This window comes from Protopterus annectens, chromosome 7.part0, assembly GCF_019279795.1.
Source record: "Protopterus annectens isolate FY-2018-M chromosome 7.part0, PAN1.0, whole genome shotgun sequence".
Lineage (NCBI taxonomy): Eukaryota > Metazoa > Chordata > Ceratodontiformes > Protopteridae > Protopterus > Protopterus annectens.
Window position 1 is genome coordinate 245,988,772 of NC_056739.1, and position 25,347 is coordinate 246,014,118.

General features: G+C 36.1%; 1 protein-coding gene across 1 annotated transcript in view; it reads right to left on the reverse strand.

Moving 5' to 3' along the window:
* Window positions 1–25,347, reverse strand: part of LOC122805934 (extracellular calcium-sensing receptor-like) — a 167,192-nt gene that overhangs the window by 56,199 nt on the left and 85,646 nt on the right. The window contains exon 4 of the mRNA XM_044076178.1: window positions 10,749–11,585. Within this exon, the coding sequence (XP_043932113.1) occupies window positions 10,749–11,585 (837 nt within the window). The remainder of the gene's footprint in view (window positions 1–10,748; window positions 11,586–25,347) is intronic.

Consider the following 25,347-nt stretch of genomic DNA (forward strand, 5'->3'; position numbering starts at 1 on the left):
GCCCAGTATGACCTTTCAGTATGTTGCTGACTGAAAGTTGCTAAATTTAAGTGTGTGAGCATGCCCACTAAAGGCATATATACTATATGTGTGTGAGAAATCAAGATGGTTTTTACTTCAGGGGTCACCTTTGTGTTGTACATTGACAGGAAGCACGCTGTGCCTGCAGGGCTTCCATGAGTCAATTTGCAGAGACTTATCAATATTTCTACCTACAGGGGGACAACTATTAGTTGTACATTTCTACCCGGGGGGGGGGGCACACCTGATTGTTACTGTGGGTGTACATAGGATGAGTGGTACACCTGACACTTATACACATTTGCTAGGCCTGCACTGCTATGGCAGGTCCTCCATTTCAGTCTGTACTGTTGCCTATCATACTGGCTTGAGGCATACCACTGTACTACAGACCTTAGCTTCCAGTTACATGCATATTAGTTTGTGACTTCATAGCCTACCCAACCCACATCACACTGCCTGGCCTGCTGTTATCTGTCTGCATAGGCCTGGGGGGAGGTTACTCATATGCCTCTTCAGAGGGCATGATACAGCATTTGTTTGTGTTTGTCTACAATTGTCCTGCTGGCTGTGTCTGCTAGGTATGTGACCCCCACAGCTGGTATGTGTGAGTGACTTAAGTTATGTCCGTGCCAGTGAAATGTCATGGCTTAGTGGTTTAGTACTGTGACTATAGTGCACAGGATCCTGAGTTCGAGCTCTGTCACTGCTTTATATTTTCCTGCTGGGCAGACCTGATTGGTTAAGGAACAGTAAAGCAGGTGTGAGCGTGTTTACCCAACTTTGCCCAACATTGCCCGGCTTTGCCCTGGTTAGCACAGTGTGCAGCTGTGCACAATTGTATTTAAATATGCTCAATATTGGCAAAATTTGCTCACCAGTGCTTTATATTGCTTAAAATAGGGACTCATTCCTCAGGTGGTGCTGCAGGGCTGCCTATGGCGGATACACATATTACACTCCCTATATATGTTTGAAAACAGGTAGTGTCAAGTAAGGCATCCCTTTTACTGTATGTGTGAGTCAGAGAGGTGTCATTTCAAGGGTTCCTACTGAGTCATTGTATGTGCTATGCATTGCCTCTTTGCCATGGCCAGGGCATACTGGGCACGCCTACTTCTGCCTATTGTGGCAGGCGCAGGTTGTTCCTCCTCTGAGTCAAGCTGTCCCTGTGCAGGCCTTGGCAATGGTGGGGGGCTGTTTGGGCCTGCTGCAGCTGTTTCTGCAGGATCATATTGTGTAGCATGGCACATACCATGACAATCTGGGTACATGTAGTTGGTGAGTACTGCAAGGCTCCACCAGATGTGTCCAGGCACCGAAACTGTGACTTGAGCATCCCAAACACACACTTAATTATGTTTCTTGTTTGTGCGTGTGCCTCATTATGGAGTTCTTGTTCGGGTGTGTGTGTATTTCTGATGGGTGTCATCAGCCACGGCTCCAGTGCATATCCAGCATCCCCCACTAGGTGACCATCAGGGATGTCCCCATTGGCAAATCTCTGGTACAGCTGCATCAGATGCCAGATGTGGGACTCATGATAGCTTCCAGAGCAGCCAGCACACACATTCATTATTATGCCCTGGGCATCGCACACGACCTGGAAGTTGATGGAGGGGAAGCCCTTGCAGTTGATGTAGACCCTACCCCACTCACTGGGTGGTGCATTGATGTGTATGTGCGTGCAGTCTATTGCACCCACTACCTCAGGGTATTCTGCTACTTGGTGGAAAAGATGCATATTGCTGGCCAATGCCTCATGGGAATTGGGGAAATATACGTGCTCACAGACATGTGCTGACATGGCATCCAGGAACTGGTGCAGTACTCTGGATGCTGATGCCTGTGAAATCTCCATCATATCACCAGTTGGTCTCTGGAAGGTACCTGTAGCTAGTATTCTTAGGCCAACACATACCTTGGTATCCACTGGGATGGGTTCCCCTCTGTTGGTTCTGTGTGTGAGGAGTGGCCGGCACAGCTCAACAATTTGCAGTAGGAGATCTCTGTCCACCCTATAGTGCTCCACTATCTCCAGCTTATGTAGCCCCTGGTAGGTTACCCTGGGTCTGCACACTCTTCTCTGTCTCCTCACTATGGGTTGCTCAGCAGCATTCACAACATCACCACCCTCAGCACCTTGCACATGTTGGTTTATGACAGCAAGAGCAGCCCCTAACATTTTGTCTGACTTTAAAATTTTTAAGCTTTCCCTCTTTGTATACTGCAGTGTTGCAGAGTTCTTAGGAAAAAACAGGGAAGAATGCTGTTTGCAGAGTTTAAAGTGCTGGGCTAGGCTGGGCTAGACTGCTGCCTGTGTAATTGGCTGATTCTGATATATTTCTCCTGGCAGCTCTGTTAGTTTTCCTTGGTTAACTTCCTACTACTTCTTTTCCTTCCTTTTCCCTTTCTGTTTCCACTCAGGGCAGTGCCGCGCAAACACACACACATGCGCGTACACGCTGTGTGCACGTTTGCAAGAAATTTCAGATATTTTCATGGTGTGTACCTTTGGTTTCTGGTTTTCAAACAGGACAACTGTAGACATGCCTCTTGCAATCCTGAGTAACTCAGGGCAAACACAAGACACCGTGCTCCAATTAGCTTACAGCCTTTCTGACACACACCCTCATGATGTTACCTGTATTCTACTCTACTACTCACCTACTCCTACACTTACACTCTTGGGACATGGCTCACATGCTGGGGAAAATTGGGATTCACTATCCTTATCCTCATTTGCATAGGATTGCCTACTAATGCATGGTTACATCTCTCAAACTGAGCTTCCCCCCTTAGCAACCACTACTCAGTGGCCATGTTTGTCTTCAGCCTGCCATTCACCTGCATGGCAGGATAAGCTTTTTAGTGAAAATTCCTATTTTTGGCTATTTTTAAATTATTTTCTTGTTTTTTAAAGCGCCGCATGTTTGCGCGGTACTGCGCTACGTTTAAACATCAGAGATCGGGGGTTAGATTTTAATAATTTTAAACATTTATAAATGCCAATGGCCTTATATTTGGTCATTGGCATGCTTCCTCAACTGTATGCATCCTTTATTTGGAGATATCATAGCTCCGTTTAGCTATTTGTAGTACTTTTGTGGTACTCTGTTACCAACGGAGTACATTTCTGCAGTTAACATTAATCTTCCACGGACAGGTTAGTGTTTACTGGATTGCAAATTTACCTCATTTGCAAAGCTTTCAGCAGCAAATGAGGTCATTTGCATACCATGACGCTGTCCGTGCAAGAGTAGCTTTAGCAGGTCTCGTGCACGCCCCTGCTGGCTGTACCTGGATCGTACGGCAGACATATTGCCTCCGTGAGCTCCTATACTCTTCTTGCACTCCATGCAAGCTTTCGTAAATCCGGCCCATTATATACACAGTTTATCTTTAAATATGTTATTAGTCAATAAATAGAATATAATTCTGTAGTAAAGGCTTCAATGCAGAATAAAAAAACACCATATTTGTACTGGGACAGTTTCTATTTAACAGTCTTTAAATAATATCACAAGAACATGCAGGGTAGATGATGTTACACTGCAGTGTAACCGTATTTTAAGCACAAGAGCAGTGAATTAAATGCACTCTAGTAGCAAAACTGAGTAAAATGTACAAGGATAAAGTAAAAGTATGTAGGTATCAGTACTACAGCTAATAGACAGATAAAGAGTTTTCAAAGAAGCTCTAGTGTGCTAAAAGTTCTATACTGCAATGAATGTGCAATAAAAAAAGATTATAGTATTATACCTGATATAGGCTAGGATTCAAAAAGAGAAATGCATGGCCAAGTACTAGCAAGTAGTATAGTCAATGTAACAAGATGGGGCCCCACAGTGAATAATGAGGTAAGATGAGTAACAGATATAGCAAAATTAATGCAGAAGAAATAAGCAATTTACTAGCAAAAAGAGAGTGAACAATGCTAAAGAGATAAAGAGCAACACTGTTAATTATGTGATCAAATAACCGTGTAGTGGTCCTGTTACTTATGTTCTAATACATACTCATTGTTGAGTAGCAATGGGCACAGCTGACAAACCACAGCAGGGCTTAACAACAAAATCTGTACTACTTTTATAATTTAAAGGGGATGAGAGCGGTGTATAGGTCATTAGAAAGGGGGAGCAGAGGACCATGCAGAAGAATAATAGTATGGAAGAGATGTATGGGGATAGGGTGGAATGACATTTTTTATTTTCATTATATGATTTCGTCAAGCCTGTTTGGTCTGGTGCTTTATTTGGTTTCAAGCATGACTTTTGCTATGCATAGTAGTCAATGTTGGGCTACTGATTTACCCTGATCAAAAGACAAACTGCAGATCATAGCATTTGCATTCACTTGTGTAAATAATTTCTGTGTGAATGTAATTTCATTTCTATGTACTGAAGCTCTGCAAATCATAGAATAGGAGATCTGGTGAAATAAAAGTGCAGAGAGCAGTTGAGTTCTAAAATAGTCATTGATGAACACTTATGGACAAGCTTTCTCAGACCTTTAACTTTATTCCCTGGTTTATATTTGCATGGACTGGATGATGTTTTAGATAGAATGTTTCTTTTTGTTTCAAACAGAATGACACACCAACCAAGGTGGATATTTGTTCTGGTTTGGATCTTGCCTGTTTTATACAGCATTGTCAATATCATTTTACTACATCACTTCTGCCAAGTCATCTCAACTTTTGAACATAAAAATCATAGTGATGTCCTTTAAAATTTTAGCTGATGACCCAAAACAGGAACACTTACTCAATTTTTGGAGTACAAGAACTTTAGATGATGTGCCCTACATAGTTTGTGATAAGGAATCTTTGTATAGGTTTGTTTAGTTATTTAGTAATGTATATACCCTTGAGCAGGTGTATCTTTATTAAGAAAATCAGAAGACGGTCAAATCCAAGGTAAAATCTCTGGTCAAAAGTCATGGTGCTATGCTTTAATAATAGCAGTCAAGAGGGATGCTTTTACCTGTTACATTCAACAGTTCAACATTTGCATGCCATAATTTGAAATATTTATCTCTGTGCCTATACACTGATATTTTATTGCCACTGTTCCTGTCTTTTCTTGGTAACTAGATGATCTAGAAGTAAGTTTTACTCAGAACTAACTACATTTTAAATGAGAAGGTTGAAGAAACCAGTAATGAATTTGTGGCTTTGATAGCTACTTATAATTAAAAACAATGAATAAAGGTGCCAAAAACTTCCAGCCACAGCTCATCTACTCCACAAATTCCAACACAGAGACTGCAGAGGTATTCACAAAATCAAGGAGCCAGAGAAAGCCAAACCAAAACTTTAATAAAATACAAGTAAAAAATGAAATGACCACCAGAATATAACAACCACATAAAACCTTTAACAGAATCACCACATTTTTGTCTCCAATTTAGGTCTTCATCAGACATAAACTACCCTCTTCCCCTGAGTTATACTTGGAATGTACACTGTAAACTAAGATGTTCTTAAGTATTTACTATGAAGCTCCTTATTGTATTACACCAGCATTCCTTTTAATTGTCTATTAAGTTGTGCAATTATTCAGTTATGTTATACAATTATTCAGTTAAGATTTTAATATTTATGGGATTCAGGAGGAGAGGGTAGTTTATGTCTGATGAAGTCCTAAATTGGGGATGAAAAACTCTGATTCTGTTAAATGTTTTATGTGGGTGTTATATTCTGGTGGACATTTCATTTTTTACTTGTATTTTATTAAAGTTTTGGTTTGGCTTTCTCTGGCTCCTTGATTTCATAACTACTTCTGCAGTGCCTGTCTTGGATTTTTTTATGGCTACTTAACAATGCAGCTTGAATTTGAGCAGCAGTAGGAGCAGATGTGTGTGTTGTATATCATGTGCATCACTCTGCCACTACTTTGCTAAAATAGCCATTGAATAGTCATGGGGAAGTGGCTTTCACAAGCTCTTGGGTCAGTCTCATCATTGTCTGCACATTGAACAATACTGCCACTTGCTCTGAATTTTATTTATTATGACTTAGCTTGGCCTTATTTAGGAGGCAGATAGGCAGCAAAGTGTTAATGCTGATGGATTACTGTACTGCAGGTGCTCATGATGGTTTCTTTGATGCCCTGTTATTATTTATGTCATTCATTTATTTATTTGTATATTTTTCATAACCAGTTAGGAGAGCTGATCATTGACACTTTTTTCTTCATGACTCAGTGTCAAAGGAGTATGAAAAAAAGTTAAATTATTTACAAGTATACATTTTTACAAAGTACAGTGAATTTAGGATAAGCATAACCAATTAGACAAATATACATGGTTCCAACTTATAGGGAATGAAAGAGAAAGTATATGCATAATGAAAACTATGAAAATAGTTACAGCGATAGTTATTTACAGACTGGAAATATTGTTTATATTGACACAATGTCTGAGTTACTCACTATAGAGTATTTGGGAATGTAGTATGTGAAGCCAAACTGAGTACCTGGATGTTGGGTTATTCAGATGCAAGCCTCTGATATTCTTGAGACCACATCATCAGGTTCAAGTACAGGGCAAAATTCTCATTTATTCTTTTTGTTCATATCTTGTGAATCAGTACAAGTACAAATATTTTCTTTCATTACAAAATCAATCATGATTTCCACCCATTCTGTTAATGCTAACTCCCTCATGTTGTCACCTTCCTGTTTACTCTCCTCCTGACAGCTACTGATTAATTTTTAGTATTGGTTATATGAGAATAACGTAATTACCTTGCCGCAGATGTATATAATTAATTAATTGATGGGTTAATTTTAAAATCAAGCTGGTATTTTATGTATGTATGTATGTATTTACTTCTTTATCCATTCATTCATTTATTCATTTGTGTGTTACTTGCTATTACTTTTCAGTATAGGATATCAGAGAAGGAAAGAATGCGTGATGCTGCCAAGTCTACACAATGGCCATAATAACAAAAACAGTGCAGTAACAGTACGGTGGGTACCATATTTAACAAAGGATGCATTCCTACTTACAGTAATGAAGCTAGTATTATTCAATATATATTAAGGAACAACTGAATTTTTTTGAAAACAGGGGGTTTAGACATGTGAAGACTAGGGAATCATCCACTAGTGACATTCAGGAAAGATATGGATATAAAAACTATCTGGAAAGGGTAAAACCCTCCATTAATGGGAGACAAAGAATCCATCTGATGATGAAGTGTTTTAGTTGTAACTACTGTTCTTACATTATTGAGGGGAAATATGTTTCAATAAAGGGATTTGGGAGAACTTTTGCAGGAAGTGTAATTGTAAAACTGAGAAAGTTGTTTATATCACCCAGTGCTCTCAGTGTCCTTGCTTTTATATAGGTAAAATGGAAAGGGCACTTAAAGAGAGAATTTATAAAGTTTTAAGGGATATTGGGAAATATGATATCCAAAATGGCTTATGGGAACACATTAGCAGTAACCAGGGTCACTCATTTAAGTTTTTTCTCATTAATATTATTGGTGCAAATTTTAGGGGAAGCCATGATTATTTAAATTTGAGTGTAGAGAATCCAAGTGGAAATATGAACAAATCCCACCAGTAACTATGGACTGAGTGAAGGATTCTCCCTGTTATGCTTCTTGAAGCTGAAGGCCCTAAATGTTTAAACTTTTGAATCATGTAATTTGGTTAGGTTTATTTGCTCTCTGTTGCAACATCATGTAAAAGTGTAATTTTATTTAATGGTTTTAATATGGTTTATACAATTTAGTCATCTGCATCTTTGAACTGTAGTGGTTTAGGAAAATTGTTTAAGATTAAATTCATCTATTGCTATATTTACAGTATTGAGGGCAACATGCCTTTAATGTAAACAGCCCATTGACAACAGTGCATTTTTCTGAGGGCATTTTACTTAAAAAAGAGAACATTGTAATTGTTTGGTACTCTGATGAAGTCCCATGACCTTATGAGGATGAAAACGCTTAGTACCTTTTAATAGATTTGTTAATAAACTACTGTGGTGTTTTATTCAACTGCTGCATTTTCATTTTGGATTACATTTATTCTGTATGGAATCATGGTGGTTTAGTGGCATGGTTTGCTCTCTTGGCACTGCATGGAAGTTTTGGTTGGACTGATTTTGTACCTTTGATTACAAATATAAATTAGAAATATATAACAATCCATTCATCTGGTTAATAAAATTTACCCTAGAAGGAAATTAATTTCAGTCTTTAGACTCTGCATATATGAAATCAATTCTTAAAACAGTTAAGAAATATGTTTTAACTTCATTAATATCAAAATGGAAATTTTTGTACTTCCCCATTGCACACACTTCTAGATTTAAGGAAACTCAGAACAATGTTAAAATGAATTTAATAAAAAGGAATGGATTAGTATTATGGTCTATTTTGAAAAAGGAAAAACTAAATTGCCAGAATATTTAATCAAAGATTATAAGTTGAATGAATTTGTTAACGAGTTAATATTGTCCATCAGTAAGAAATTAAATGAATTTGTAGATAATATGAGTGAAGAAAAATAGAGCACTATTCTACCATTATATAAATGCTGTCAGTGAGGGTAAACTGACCTTCAAAAGAAGCTTGTCCAAGTTATATAAGTTAATTACAAATAATAATTTTGAAGCAAAATTCTCAATCTTTTCAGATTGTAGTGGATTCAGTGACACAATAGATGGTGAGAATAAAACTTTGTTATTTAAATCAGTTAGTCAAACCTTTTCAAGTTTATACTGGATTTTTTATGTGGAAATATATACATAGAATGTTTGTTACTCCCTACAAAGTCTTTTAAATTTAGTAAAATGACTTCAGTCTGCTGGAGATGTAGTAAAGATGCAAAACCTGATTCAGCATACATGTTTATGGACTGTGAATAATTAAGTGTTTATTGGGAAGATAAAAGTAGGAGTTACAGTCTGATAGTTAATTAACTTAACTTGATCAATAATATTAATTTAAAAGTTATAACAAAAAATTGGAAACTGAATTCAGTTCTTACATTCACATAATTTTTAAATTTACAAATGAGGATGGAAAACACAGCTGAGTAAAAACCAGCAAAACCTTTAAAATATTATGAGAACTTTCACGCTAACCAGGATGCTTCTTCAGATTACTAAAACAAAAATCAACTGGGACATTTAAATATATTGGCAAATTTATGTAACATCAAACAAAAACACAATTAACACATCACATGATGAAGGAACACAAGAGAATAAATTACAATGCTAAAAAACAATTGCAAGTTCGAAAAAGGTGTATACATAATAATAATTAAAATAACAGATAAAATGGTACTACAATGAATATCACATACCACAACAAATCTTCAATTCCTCACAAATCCTTAAGGCATAACTATTAAAAATGATTTGCTCTAGGGCTATCTCTTTCATTAGCTGACAGTCAATGCCTTTGTTTTATTTTATCATTTTTAATAGTTATGTCTTAAGGATTTACAAGCCATTGAGTATTTGCTGTGGTATGTGATATTCATTGTAGTACCATTTTAGCCATTAGATTTATTATTATTATGTATATACCTTTTGGAACTTGCAATTGTTTTTTTAGCGTTGTAACTTATTGTCTTGCATTATTTCATCGTGTGATATGTTATTTGTGTTTTGGTCTGATGTTAAATAAATTTGCCATTATATTTTAATGTCCCAGTTAATTTCTGTTTTAGCAATCTGAAGAAGCACCATGGTTGGTGTGAAAGCACTCATTATATTATTAAGGGTTTTGTTGGTTTTCACTTGGCTGTCTTTTCTGTCCTCATTTGTTTATTTTTTGAACATTACTGGTAGAATTCTTTTGAGGACGGTTTATCTGTTACTGTTGGGTTTAGTTGTTTTGCTCTAATTTTTAAATTTAACAGCAGTACTATGTAGAACTGAAAAAAGGTGATCAGAATAAGAATATATAAATCATACTGTGACTTTTAGTGGTAAGGATAACCCTGAAATGTTGCTATTGAAATACCAAGACTCTTAATATGTTAATGGTATAAGATTACCTTGTTGATTCAATGTATTCCTAACATTGTCCCATATACTATGTGATGTTGAATTTCTTTGTTTCTTTGTATATGTTGCAAATATGTTAAACTAATAAAAAAATTCTTACAAGAATGAAAAAAAAAAAGAAATTAGAAGCAAGAAAACAAGACATACTAGTAAATGTGTATGTGTCCTGTGAGACACTGGTCTCCCATTCAACACTGGTTCTCCATATGCCTACTGATACTGGCATCAGGTCACACAGTTTAATTTTATTCATTCATTTATTAATTCGTTCATTCATTCATTCATTCTGACATACCTGGATCTTCAAATGTATAAATACCAAAAGAAAAGTGATCCTTCATGCCTTTAAATAGACAAAATATAGTCACTTTTGTACCACTGCTGTTCAAATGGAGAAGGATACAAGAAGGAAGTAAAAAATACTATTGTACCAAAACAAATTTTGAAAGGGTAGCACAAACTATCCAGACAAAATGTGTATCTTTAATGGAGCTAATAGATTCAAAGGATACATAGAGTATATTTCAAAGGATGCTTCCACATAATTTGAAGAATGGATGTAACTTATTGCATAATTACCTACACATAACCAATATTGGTTATCAGTGTCAATAGTTTAAATTAATGTATTCGGATTGCCTCATCTGTATTTTAACAAGAGAAATTAGAAGTATAATGTAATATCTCACCTGCCATGGCCGGAAGTTCCTGTGGGAATTGCAGCTGCCATTGTTAAATGGCCCTTCATTCTGCTTGCATTTCTGTAGATTATATAAGGCATATGCAAATGAATATACAGCATTGTAAACAGCATAGGTAAATCTGAAATTATTCACATCAAACAATGTAGTGTCCAAAGTATCAGGTTTCTCCTCCCCAGTACATGGAAAGAGATCACCCCTTGCCATATATGATGATGACTGTTGATTTTCAGGGCCTTGCCACTTGCAGAAGAATGCCTCTTCCCAAAATCTTTTCACAAAAGGGTCATCAGGAAATTTGCTGGGGTGAACATTATAAAGGAATTCCTTGAAGCCTGGGATTAGGCCTCTGTGAACTGCAAATCCTACTGAACCATTGAGAGCATCTTTGATCTTTTTTGACAAGTCTGGAGAAATTGACCAATATGTAGGTGCAATCCAAACCTTGCCTGTAACATTTTGGCTGGCAGCCTCTTCAATGACAGGGATTGCATACTGCACAGTTGCATAGTTTAAAATGATTTTTGCTGTTGATTTCTGGATTGTATCAATTATCTGAAGGACACTGGTATAGGTGTTTTTAATAGAGATGACTTCAAGAAACTCAATACAGGTACCTGTTTTCAAAATTTCATTCTTTAAATTCATGAGAGACTCTATATTATTGTCAGTACCTGCACCAATGATTCCTACCCAGCTCCATCCAAAGTATTTCATCATTTTAGCCATACCATGGGCCTGATTTATATCTGGGGCAACAGTGCGAAAGAAAGAAGGAAACTGGATCTTGTCACTGAGCAAAGTACGAGCTGCACCAAAGCTTATCTGCAAGAATGATAAATATGTTTTAAACAGCATAAATTACATTTTAAAAACTACAAAATCACCAGGCCTATATATATATATATATATATATATATATATATATATATATATGTTTATTCATTTTAAAATGTTGTCAATCAGCTAGATTCACTCAGCCAAGAGACCCATTTCTTTTGCTGACTAGACACACAAAGATTGAGCTGCTCAGTCATCTCAACTAATGATATTTATCTACTTTAAATTAGAGTTGATCTAAACATAGCCAAGAGTTGCTAACACCCCTTTGTATGGGAAACTAGTCAATGAGTGATGACAGCTAGTAAAAGACACCATGCCTCTTGAGTACTGCAGCTATAATATGTTATAAATAATGTGTGATGGAATTCAGCCCATTGCTATAATCAGTATGTTTTACTATTTTAGCTCTATACTAGACTGCCTACCTGTATATACATATATGTATAGCATGTATCACTATATCTATATCTCTTTATCTATATTTAGATATAGCGATATATATATATATATATATATATATATATATATTGAGATATAGACAGATATGTATAGCTATAGATATAAAAATGAGGCATACTTATAAATATATGGGTATGTGTCATATGGGTATATATCATATTAATGACCTAAAGCTTAGTCATCTTCAATTATTTCCCAAGCTAATAGTCGATCTAAATAAACACAGACAAACAAAACTACTGGACACCCCCACTGTTGACATGCAACAACAAATCAACAAGATATAGACCTAAACTCATACCTACAACAATTAAACAGCTAAACACCTCATCTACTACACAAATGTACACAACTAGCATTATCTTGCAGCTTGGCAATGCCACACCATGTAGGTTTGCCTCCTTTAACCCCCACACACCTTCTATAGCAATTCTTTTGACTGAATCTAACTTTGCTGAATTACAATAGACAGAAAAATTAACTGAAACTCATTTGACTGAAAACGGATTTGACTGAAACATAACTGATTTGAAAATTGTAATGAACCCCCCACCACCACCACCGGTGTGTTGTACTGGAACTATATCTCATGGAAGTACATTTGACCCACCCTTTGCATAGGAAGAGATGAAGGATTTGGTACACCAGGGGCTGGGATCACAAAGTGAAGCACCTAACTAGGTCTAATGATGCTGCCTCATAGATCTTTTTCATTATGGGATAGGATCTGGGCAAACCCAGTGGTGAAAATAGATAGGTAAACAGTTCTGTGGGACGAAGGCTTAATTGTGGTATTATCTACTGGTCAGATTTCCTAATCAAGGAACAACTGCAACCGTTGGACTTTATGGAGTTTATGAACAGGGACAAGACTCAAGTGCTCCAATGGTAACTGTATCTTCAGGCAATTGGCTTAAGTAAAGCAGTAAAATTGAGAGGTACCTATACCTATCTTTATGATTTGTGGGGCTCACCCAACAGTACAAAACTTCCAATCCAAACTTTTAGCAAATATATACTGCACAATTGATTCCTATGGGAAGGAGATTTTTGAAGGAGACAGGTTGAAATGCACCACTCTCCTGCAGGTACAGGCTGACCCTCTCTGCTGATGGCAACTTATGAAAATCTCTAATCACTCCTTCTGCCCCCAGTGATGAAACTTACATACTTTTAAAAGGTACACTTGTGGCATATTTCACCTCTAACATTGAAGACCTGACAACATGGAAATTGGAAGTGCTGGAGGTATAATCAAGATTAGGCAGATAGCTATCACCTCTTATGGCAATGCAAGAAAGCTAGGGTAATTTGGGAAATTATCCATATTTGTCATGTTGGGCTATCAAGAAAACCATCTATAAGATGGTATCCTTTTCTGGACCCTAGTGTGGAGCACACAAGCCTCAGACCTTACAACATTGGAGTTTAAAAGGCTACTGCAGGTGCAATTGATCACCTCTGTAGTAGCTTTTAAAGGTTGGAAGATGTTGAATAATGACCCCATATTAGATTTTTATTGTATAGCCATCAATTATGTCAGGAGGCAAAGAAAGACCCTGATAGTAATAGCCTGGATGCCTTTTAGAGTATTTTTATATATACATGGGAATTGAATTATTAATCATGTGTATTTTCATTTGTAATTTTTCCTTTTAGATTACTTTCTTCTGTACCTTTATCAGATCCTGTAGTTGATTTATATTGATTTATTGCATTTAACGACTAATTATCAGTGGTTATGTACTGAGTGTAATATGAAGTTTAGTATGTCCTGATAATGAGTGTTAAGATGTATTTGTTTACTGAAGTGATCTGTTAAATGAGTTTTGTTTTTTAATAAAAAAAATGTAAAGGCTACGGTGAATCACTTTTGGTATCTTCTGTATTTGTATGAAAGCAGTGATCAGTGTGTGTGTGTGTGTGTGTGTGTGTGTGTGTGTGTGTGTGTGTGTGTGTGTGTGTGTGTGTGTGTGTTTGTGTGTGTGTGTAATTCTCTTTTTTCCACTGCCCACCCACACCCTTCTTACTAAAATATAGTAAATCCACATTTGCACAGCAGTGGAGTTAAGAATGGAACACAGTGAATCACTACTGATGCACTAACACATTTCATATGTGTTAGTGCATCAGCAGTGATTCACTAGGTTTTCCTGTTTGCTCCACTGCTGTGCAAATGTGGATTTACTATATTTTAGCAAGAAGGGTGTGAGGGGCAGAGCCCTTCATTTGGGGGTGCAGTAGTTTTGCATTCTGATTCATCTGATTAAGTTTTTCAGTCAGATGTGATTCTAAAAAAATGAGTTTTCAGTGTTTTTTAGTCACTTTTGAATCAGTGGAGTCAGGGCAGTTCAAAAGAAATATACTCTGACCCACAAACTTATGTAAAATAATTCCAAAATCACATTCCCATCAAGAAAGGTACAGTAGCCATAAAATCTAGTACATCTTTGTCTATTTAACAGAAATGTCATAGACAATGCTTTTCACTTTTAGAACATGAACCCCCAGCTGTGCTTCTGAAATCACCTGCATTTTCTGTGTATCCATGATTGACAAACTGCCTTATAATGGCAAGTGCAATATCAAACATCCCAACTGTTTTAAGTGCACACCTCACACATATTAAATGACTTCACACATAAGAAACCACTGCAGAAATGTCCAAATACAAAGCAAAATATAGTACTAAACATACAAATTTAACAAAACACTACAATTATGCAACCTCACCCTACTCACATGAACAAAAAACACTCCTCTTTACAGACTCGAACTCCAAAACATACATAACATTAAGCTACAGCGTTTATGTGGGGGCTTTACTCCTACATTCTCCAGCATGAAGTTTTGACTCCACATTGCCTCTAGCCCTCTACTAATATATACTTTAGCATAAATAAATATGTATCATTCATTGTTGTATGACAATTTTAGGATATATATAGTCAACAGTATTTACCTCAAATAAAGCAAAAATTGACAGAAACGGCACTCAACAAACCAAGCATCAGAATGTGCACACAGAGAAACAACTGCTTAGTTTTCTACACACCCGCTAACAGATGTACACTGTGACATACTAACTGTTGAACAAGGGTAACACGTTGCTTGCAGTGGTGTTGTATCTGTTGTTTGTATATCAGGCAAGGCTCTACTTTTTAAATGGTGTGTCATGGAAGGGAAATGGAGAACACCTAAGAAATACAGCACAGGTAGGTAAGCCAGAGAGAGGATCAGTTGCATCTTGGGGAATATTGTAACCACAACCTCTTATCAAAGTCATATTTTTTACATCAGGGTTCTAAAGAATGTTTAAGGAGCTGAATATGATGGGTGAAGGCAGACTGGAAAGTATTTCTGAAATCTGGAAAAGGGGGTTAGGTGCTGTCATCTTATAAAAGAAAGACTCATAGCATTATCCATGCAAAGAGTTTTGAAAATGAATGACTGGTATATTTAAGTAGTGTTTGTTTATTGATTAGCTTGGAGAATAACACATCTTCTGGAACATTTTTGAAAGACTCTACCAGTGTATTAATGACTGGGTTACTTTTATGTTATCCCCCCCCTTTTCTGTAATTCATGTAAATAAAAGCTTAAAACTGGAAAGTTGGTTCCAGAGACTGTTCTTATATTGCAAGCACAACAATTTGTTATAATATAGACACAAACTAAGTAAACACGAAACCAAATAAAAACTATACCTCAAAAGAAAAAAATGAAAACGGACTGACTCAGCCAAGGCACGGACTGTTTATTAATGTAAGCGCTTTCGGCCGAGAAATTACCCAGCCTTCTTCAGACAAATACTACACAACACACAACAGCCTATTTATATAGGCTTCAACACAAGGAAATTAAAATACAATTAATTAATTACAAATTTAAAGGAAAAGTGAAATAGTACAAAAATGCATTTTGAAAATAAAAGTATAATGCAAATTAAAAACAAAACCTACTCAATAAACCTTATGAATTTTAAATATTCACAAATAAATAAATAAATAAATAGCAAATTACCAACTATATAAATCACATAAAACTTGTTGAGAAAGCATACATATAACATCCTAAAAGCTATTGCTGTATAAAACATTTGTAAAACTTTCATCTTTCAACTATTAGTGGCTTTGGTGATATAGCAACAATATCCAAATAAAAGGGGAAGCGACCTCCAATTGCAGTTTCCTGCATCGGAACAACTTTTGATCAAAAATTTTAAATTGTCAACAAAAGTACTCACCAGACCTTCTTGGTTCATTGATCTGGATGTTCTACAATATGCCTAGCAAGTGCATTAGTTAAGTCCTTCCTTGCAGTGCAGGTTAAAAGAGAAACTGGATATTTTAGGCCCCTTTTGGGTGGTGGAACGATGCAAAGGTCAAAGAATGATACCACAAATATGACTATTATTGAGCCACCTAGTATCAATTTTCTTTTTACATATTGTATTGACCACAAAGTCATTGGGGAAATTATCGTAAAGAATTGGAGTATTATATTAGAAGATAATGCATTAGTTAAATTAGTAGGACGACAACCAAAATTTACATACAGAAGAGGTGTTAATCTCAAGAATTTGGTCGAGATGACCACGGTTAAAACTAAAGACAAGGTTGTTGGGATGGGGAAATGTGGCATGTGCCCTCAATGTAAATATATTTCTCCTGGGAATAAAATTAACATTAATAGGAAAACTTATTTTATTAATGGTAAATATAATTGTGAAACCAGGGGGGTTGTATATATTGCTTTATGTGAGAAATGTCCTTCCTTCTACATAGGTAAAACTGAGAGGAAATTAAGGAAAAGAATTTATGAACATTTGTATGCCATAGGTAGGAAGGACTTAACTAATGCACTTGCTAGGTATATTGTAGAACATCCAGAACACTCTTTTTTATTCACGGTTGTCCACCAGGCCAAAAATGATATTAGGGGTGGCCCATGGCAGTTATCTCTGGAAGAACAAGAAGTGTTTTGGCAAATTAGAACATCCGCACATTTGCCCCCAGGTTTGAATTATTATGCCTCTATTAAATGCATTCTTAAGTTAAAAGCACTGCTTAGATAAAAATGATAAATTGTATTTTGTTTGGATATTGTTGCTATATCACCAAAGCCACTAATAGTTGAAAGATGAAGGTTTTACGAATGTTTTATACAGCAATAGCTTTTAGGATGTTATATGTATGCTTTCTCAACAAGTTTTATATGATTTATATATTTGGTAATTTGCTATTTATTTATTTATTTGTGAATATTTAAAATTCATAAGGTTTATTGAGTAGGTTTTGTTTTTAATTTGCATTATACTTTTATTTTCAAAATGCATTTTTGTACTATTTCACTTTTCCTTTAAATTTGTAATTAATTAATTGTATTTTAATTTCCTTGTGTTGAAGCCTATATAAATAGGCTGTTGTGTGTTGTGTAGTATTTGTCTGAAGAAGGCTGGGTAATTTCTCGGCCGAAAGCGTTTACATTAATAAACAGTCCGTGCCTTGGCTGAGGCAGTCAGTTTTTATTTTTTTCTTTTGAGGTATAATATAGACACACACACACACACACACACACACACACACACACACACACACATGTGTGTGTGTGTGTGTGTGTGTGTGTGTGTGTGTGTGTATATATATATATATATATATATATATATATATATATATATATTTATAAAACTTTATTTGGATCCCCCCAGATATATATATATATATATATATATATATATATATATATATATATATATATATATATATATATAATATATATATATATATATATATATATATATAAATAACTTTATTTGGACCCCCTCCCCCCAGATTTAAGTGAATGGAAAAAGGGAATGCACTATGATAACTGAAATGACACTTGGGACTCTTTTTAATAAAGAATGTGGGTTCTCCTTTACATCTCAATTGTGCAAAACGTGATCGTGTTTCTTAACAGTACTCATGCTGAAGTGTGTCTTATATTGATAGATCCAGATTGGCTGTCAGATAGAGTCCTGTGAAATAAGCCATATATCTGCTTATACACATTTAGTTTGTAATTTTTTGTGCAGGTTTATAGCTGCTCACATATTTGATTTTATAAATTTGATATTATATATTTGAATTAAAGAACTTCATTATTCAATTTTAACAGCCTGTGGCTGGTGATTTATTAGTATGCATAAGGGCAGTTACTAAATGTGGTAATTTCTCACCTGTTAGCTTCCACCTTTTGGTTACTGCCAAAGCTATTGCTGCCATACTGATGTTTATTTGTTACTTTATTTTATGTATGAATAGTAACTGTACTGTTTGTATGCTAGAGTTGTCTAGTTAATAATAAAATTGCCATAATATGATCATATGATCATAGGAGGTTACTAGGCTAATGGCCCTAGGACCCTTAAAATTCTAGCCAAGTTCTAACCTTATTTCCAGGATCAGCACCTATTGCCCCTGTCCGAAAGGAACACAGGCGGAATCCCCAGGGTGAATTTATGGTTACCCATCCAGTCATCCAGATTTTAAGTGGGTCAATGATTTGCTCTGTTTGACATGAAGTGGAAGTCTGTTCCAAAGGTTTGGTAACCTCTGGGAGACAAATCTGTCCTTCCAGCAGGTTCCGTTAATATCACATGCCAGGTTAAGTTCTTTAAAGCGAGTAACCCGTGTCATTTGACTTGCAGTTATGTAGCATTTCCAATACAGCAGGGTCAGAGATTGCTTTATATGGAAGGCAAATATCACCTCTGAGTAGTCTGTATGAAACAGAATAAAGTGAAAGTGATTTCACATGATCCACATAGGACAGATGCTGAAGACTTTGAATTTTCCTTATAAGGAACCTTTATGGTCTCTCCAATTGCTACAGATGCTTGGAAAGGTACATGCCAAAAGGGGCATTGTACTGTATTATTGGCCTGATAAGGAAAGAGTACATGGAGGTTATAACTTCTTTTTTTTTTTTTTGGAGGTAATGCCGTTACTTATGAGATGAGCAATATAGAATGCCCTTCTTACTACTGTGGAGACATGGTGATCATAGGTAAGGTTGCTGTCAACCTGTATGCCCAGGTCTCTCATCACTGAGTTGCATACTTAAGGTGTTGGTATTGATGTGGTACTTGGCAGGAACATCACTCTTACCTAATGAGATAATACATTTTTTTAATTGAGTTTAAGGTCATGACTTTGGCACCAATAATTTGTTTGTGTAAGACTCTCTTGTAGGATGTTGACATAATTTGAAGATTCTATGACCGTTCCTAATTTGCAGTCATCAGCAAACTTTTGTTAGCCACAGACCTTTAGTTTTTGCTTGTAATTTAGAGACAGATTCCAAACAGTAGAGGTCCCAGGACTGATCCATGTGGAACACCACTGGTTACAGATCTGTTGTTGGAGGTGGATTCTCCTATTTTGACTACATGTGTTATATCAGTGAGCCAGTTAATGACCCATCTAACAATATAAGGGTTGATGCTAACTGGGTGAATTTGTCAATGATGCCTGAGTGGGGGATAGTGTCAAAAGCCTTGGCTAAGTTTAGGTAGCCTCTATGCATATATTCCGCTCATCCAGGACCTTGGTAACTGTCTTGATGTCCACCAAGTTTAACAGACATGATTTCCCTTTGACAAATCCATACTGAATAGGTCAAGTGCTTGGAGATTACCTATATCTTTGTTGATAAGGTCCCTGATGATTAATGGCCTTGCAGATAAGGCTAGACAGGCTAATAGGTCTATAGTTCCTAGAGTAAGTGGAAGCACCACCTTTGTGCAAGGGAATAACTATGGCCATTTTCCATTTAGCTGGTACAAAGTCAGGGCTTAGACTATGATTGAAAAAAGTACACAATGGTGTTGCTAATACTTGTTGGAGCCCATGTAGGATGCAGTCTGGGATGTTATCAGGTCCCATAGATGCTGTATTTTTGGCCTAAAACAGGGCATTTATGACCTGCTCTTTAGAAATATAAGGTACAGGACAGGTAGTATGGATGTCATTGGGAACGTGTGGCAGGGACAAGGGAGTGAAGATTTCACAGAACCTGTCAGCCAAAAAGTTATCTATGTCCACAGACTCAGAATATGAGGTATCATTAGCTACCAGTTTGGCACAAATCTGGGCCTTTCCTTTTAGATTACGGATGTAACTAAAGAACACCTTATGGTTGTCCTTAGTTGAAAGGGAGGTGCAGTAAAACTATTTATACAATCCTGTAAGAGGTTACAATCTGCTTGGGAAATTTTTTTTTTAGTTTAGTTACAGCTGGGGGGGTCAGGTATGATAGTTACTTCCAAATGATTTGTGATCAGATCTCACCAGGAAGGACCTCATGGTGGGGGTGCTACAGTGATCCCCCATATTGGTAAGCACCAGATCCAGGATGTTGGCTCCCCTTGTGGGAGTGTCAACCAGCTGCTCCAGGACATTGGAGTTAATGAAGCAGAGGAACCTTTGGGCAAGTGAGTCTGAGCATGAGTAATTTACCCAGTCAATGGATGGGTAGTTAAAGTCATTCAAAGCTATGGTGTTTGGATGTATCTTGATAGACTCAAGTAGATCCAAATAGGCAGAGTGGGTATCCTGATTCATGGAGGGGATTCTGTTGCTGGCAATGGCTTGAATAGGTACTATACCTATTCATGTAATGACGGTATTAGTGCTAAAGCATTATCATTAAACCTACCTCCTGGAAAATATTGTGTGTATTTGTTTGTGTGCAAAATAATGGTTAAATTTCCATTACTATTGATAAGAATATATTAGAAAGCAATGGATCAGTCTGAAGTAGATGAGATCCTGGAGAGTCAGTGATTATGCCTCTGCCCTGCATCTGATTAGTGTAATGCTTGTTTGGTTGTTGGTGGGTATTGTCCATTACCTGAGTTAGCACCATATTTCCCATACATTTGTAAAGACAGTCACCATCTGCATATCATTTGGCAATGGCACAGATAGTGAACCTTTTGCCACTGTCTGTTACATATAAATTGGTGGTATCAGATGAAATTATACAGCCCTTCATCTCATATAGGTTGTTCTGCAGTGATGTGGATTTTATTATTGACTGAACTTTTATAGCCTGCAAAATGGTTTTCTCACCAGTAAGTGTGTATAGCCTATAAAGTGTAAAACAGTACATTTTATACAGCATTTATTTATTTATTTAGTTAGTTAGTCTGGAAAGAGTAACATAAATAAATCAGCTTATGGAGAAGGAAAAAAATGCCTGTGTAGAAGATGACCAAAGAAGGTAAACTGAAAGAAATTCAGTTTTCAAACATGGTCAGGGGATGAGATTATAACCACTGTGGGTAGAAATAAGTTTCAATTTACTGAAAATGGCAGTGGGATGGTAGTGGCTGCAAGTGAAGAATATACAGTAAAGGAATTACAATAATCTTCAGATGATCTCAAAGTGTGCAGCTTGAGATGTAAACAGTGGAGTTGGAGCTACAAATAAAACATTCATAAGTAAATGAGTGAATAAAACAACTTGCAGTTGAAAGAACTGTGAACAGAGACAGAACTGGAGTTAGAGTAGAAAGAGGTAGAAGATATACAGAGGGATAAGAAGTTAGAGGAGTGAGAGACTGAATACAAACATGGGATAGATCACAAGACAATAAGCCACAAAGGTAAAAAGGAAGTCCTGGGTGCCTAGGTCAGTGCTAACCTTTTAACTAAGTATAAAAAGGTGAATGTCTTTTCGTGTTTTATTTGGGCAATTCAAATGATATGTTATCAGAACCCAGATGACAGTGGGCAATGAGTGATGGTTTTAAATCCTTTTCACATAGTTACCACTGCACATGCTTTGCCAAAAACATTTGGAGCTGTTTTGATCATGGCAAAGTTCAGAAATGTTTCTTTGAATGTTTCTGACTTGATCATGAAGCTTTTAGAAACAAAGTTTTGAGAACATACAAGAAATGAAAAGACTATGTTAAAAATTTTGTTGCAAAAATAACCTTTTGTAATTGGTGAGAGAATAAAAGCTTAATTATAGCTTTTGAAATGTTAGTAGACTTAACTATAAGGAAGAAAGCACTAATGTGAACATGGGAATCAAGTTTAACCAAAGGAAGGAAGTGTTCATGTGAACATGGCAATCAAGTTTAATTATGAAGAAGGAAGTGCACATGTGAACATGGGAATGAAATTTAATTATAAGGAAGGAAGTGCACATGTGAACATGGGAATGAAATTTAATTATAAGGAAGGAAGTGCACATGTGAACATGGGAATGAAATTTAATTATAAGGAAGGAAGTGCACATGTGAACATGGGAATAAAATTTAATTATAAGGAAGGAAGTGCACATGTGAACATGGGAATGAAATTTAATTATGAAGAAGGAAGTGCACATGTGAACATGGGAATGAAATTTAATTATAAGGAAGGAAGTGCACATGTGAACATGGGAATGAAATTTAATTATAAGGAAGGAAGTGCACATGTGAACATGGGAATGAAATTTAATTATAAGGAAGGAAGTGCACATGTGAACATGGGAATGAAATTTAATTATAAGGAAGGAAGTGCACATGTGAACATGGGAATCAACTTAAAAGATCAAGTGTGCACTATGGCTTGGGAAATTGAATAATAACGTCAACTGAGTGCAGCAATGAGAGAAAGGGAAACCCAACACTGTGTATGCATGTAAGAAAACCCAGGAGCCAGTCTAAATCTTCACTGCACATTTCAAAAGAAAATGGGAAAACAATTGCTCAAGAACATTCCAAGGCCTTGTGATAAGTATTTTCACTGTAGCCTACTGGGACATTTACATTACAAATGTCCATACTGATAGGATATAGTACAGTGATATTGGTGAGTTGTCTTGAATCTGCACATCTCCATATTATTATAAGGGCCAGTATTTTTTCTAATAGATGAAAAAAGAACTGCAAATAGGGATACTGCATCAGATATAACAATTGGTAATGATCCAGGAGCAGTACTTAATAAGGTAGTAATTACATAATTATAAATAATTATTTAAGACATGATAGCCATGTCAGAAACATCTTTTTCAGGAATTATTTGCCAGGGTTCATTTGGATTAGCAAATGAAGCAGCCAGACAAACAGGTTACTATATTTGATAGTATCACAGCTGATGACAAGCAAAGACTTTCCAAGTATAGTATCTTGACTATATTCAATTACATGCAATCAGGCATGTAAGCAAATACTAGGAGAAGGAAGTGGGCTGAAAATCCAGCCAATGCCCATCCATCAAATAGATGCTGATGATGTGGCTACATCAATAAAAAGATAGCAGCAAGAAACCTGACATGGCCACACTAATTGGAATGTAATGGACTGCCTATAAAAGGGACTACTTCAAGGAAAGAAATTGTGGCTTACAGCAAGCCTGACGCTGAGACACATTTGCTGAAAAATGCTTGTCATCCATTGGAAGGAAACCTGTAGGCCATCATAAGAAATAATATGAGACAAGCACAGCTCTCGGGTCCCACCCAACAGGACTTCAGGGAGGGAGCCAATAAAGCCCCTGACTTTCAAGGTTAGAAAGAGTCTGTATACTTGGACAACAAATTACTGTACAGAGAATGATTCCTAAAGGATTTGTAGAGGGAGAAGTAATTCAGAAATGTATAGTCCCAAGGTCCTGTGTTCATGCACTTCTATTCATATCTCATGATATTTCATGACAGGCCATCGGTAAATAATGAAGCTAAAACTGGGGCTTATGCATTTTTTTTTCTTTTGTTAGGACTGCTTTGGTGCTGTTAACTTGTTATGAAAAAAGGGTAGCCATGGGTATTGTGAGGACTCCTAGTACCGCAAACATGCAAAGAAAACTATATCTTGGTGGTTATAACCTAGGGTAGATGATGACTTGAAAGGGTATTTTGTACTCTTTGAGGCAGGAAAGATAGTAAATTCTGTCTCAGAAATTTCTGTAAAGTGGTCTTTCCCTGGGAACTACTGAAGTAAAGAACAGCTAATCTCATATATAGTCTGCTGCATAGTTTGTGGAAGATTTGTGGAGTAAAACATTTAAAAACAATTCCTACCACTCTCAAATAAATGGCTTGATGTAAACAACCTAATTATTTTATTTTCCCCCTAAACCTATTCTTTATATAAACTGCAAAGCAACCAGAAGCTCAATATCATTAGAATAAAAAACTAATTATTACATTTTGAAATTATATTCAAAATGCAAGGAATCCATTTTGCTATAGCTTTCTCCTTGAGACATAACTACTGTATAGTCCTTTCTAGATTTTCTATTTTAAGCATGATTAGTCTAACACCATCCTTGTACGACAGATCACTTGTTTCCATTTTCTAGTAATAGACTTATTTGCCACCATTATAAAATCTAGCAAGATTCTTTCAGTTTTTGTTAATGCGTTTGCATTAATTATATTAATATATTATATTAATACAAAACAAAGATACAGTAACATTAATCCTACCTGGCCGGATGCATCCACATATTTCTTGCAGTTCTTGTTTTGGTGGCTCTAACATGGGAGATTCCCATAATATATAATATTAATCAGTCAGCATGCCAGCATTTTATGGCCAGCAGCTTGAGTTCACAATGGGAAATGTGCTTGCAACTTTACTTGGAATTTAAAAATACTTAGACATTGCCAACCAAAAAGATGAAATGTTTGGGATCTGGTAGCATACTTAATGACTAACGCAGCTTTTTCTCATTCTTGCTGCTCTATTGATATACATATGCCTACTTTCTACACTAGTCTACATTTGTAATTTTGCTTGCTTTCACTCCACAAAGTATCTTATAAAAGGTGAATCAAAGGCAAATAGCAGCATAACAACACAACTAATAATAATAATAATAATAATAATAATAGCAATAATAATAGTTATGGCTATACATTGGACTGTGGCTGCAGTAAACCGTGGTTTTACAGAATATTGGTATTCTTGGCATTTTTTTGCAGTATTTTGTTATTTAGTTATTTTACAAATGTGGTTTTGGTCTTGTCTGGTTTCAAATCACCAACAACACATAACAGCCAATCTTTTCTCTTGACAGTACCATTTTTAAGATGTCTTCAATAAATCAAACAATTTCTAAGAATAACATTTTCTTCTATAATTTACATGAGCAAATGGCATATTAAGGGAATAGTACACCACATTAACTGTTCTCAGTATACCAATTTCAAAAACCCATTACATTTTTGCATGACTTGTCTAGTCTGTATTCCACATTTACTTGCCAAATTAATAGCTCTCTTTAATCAGTGTCATTAA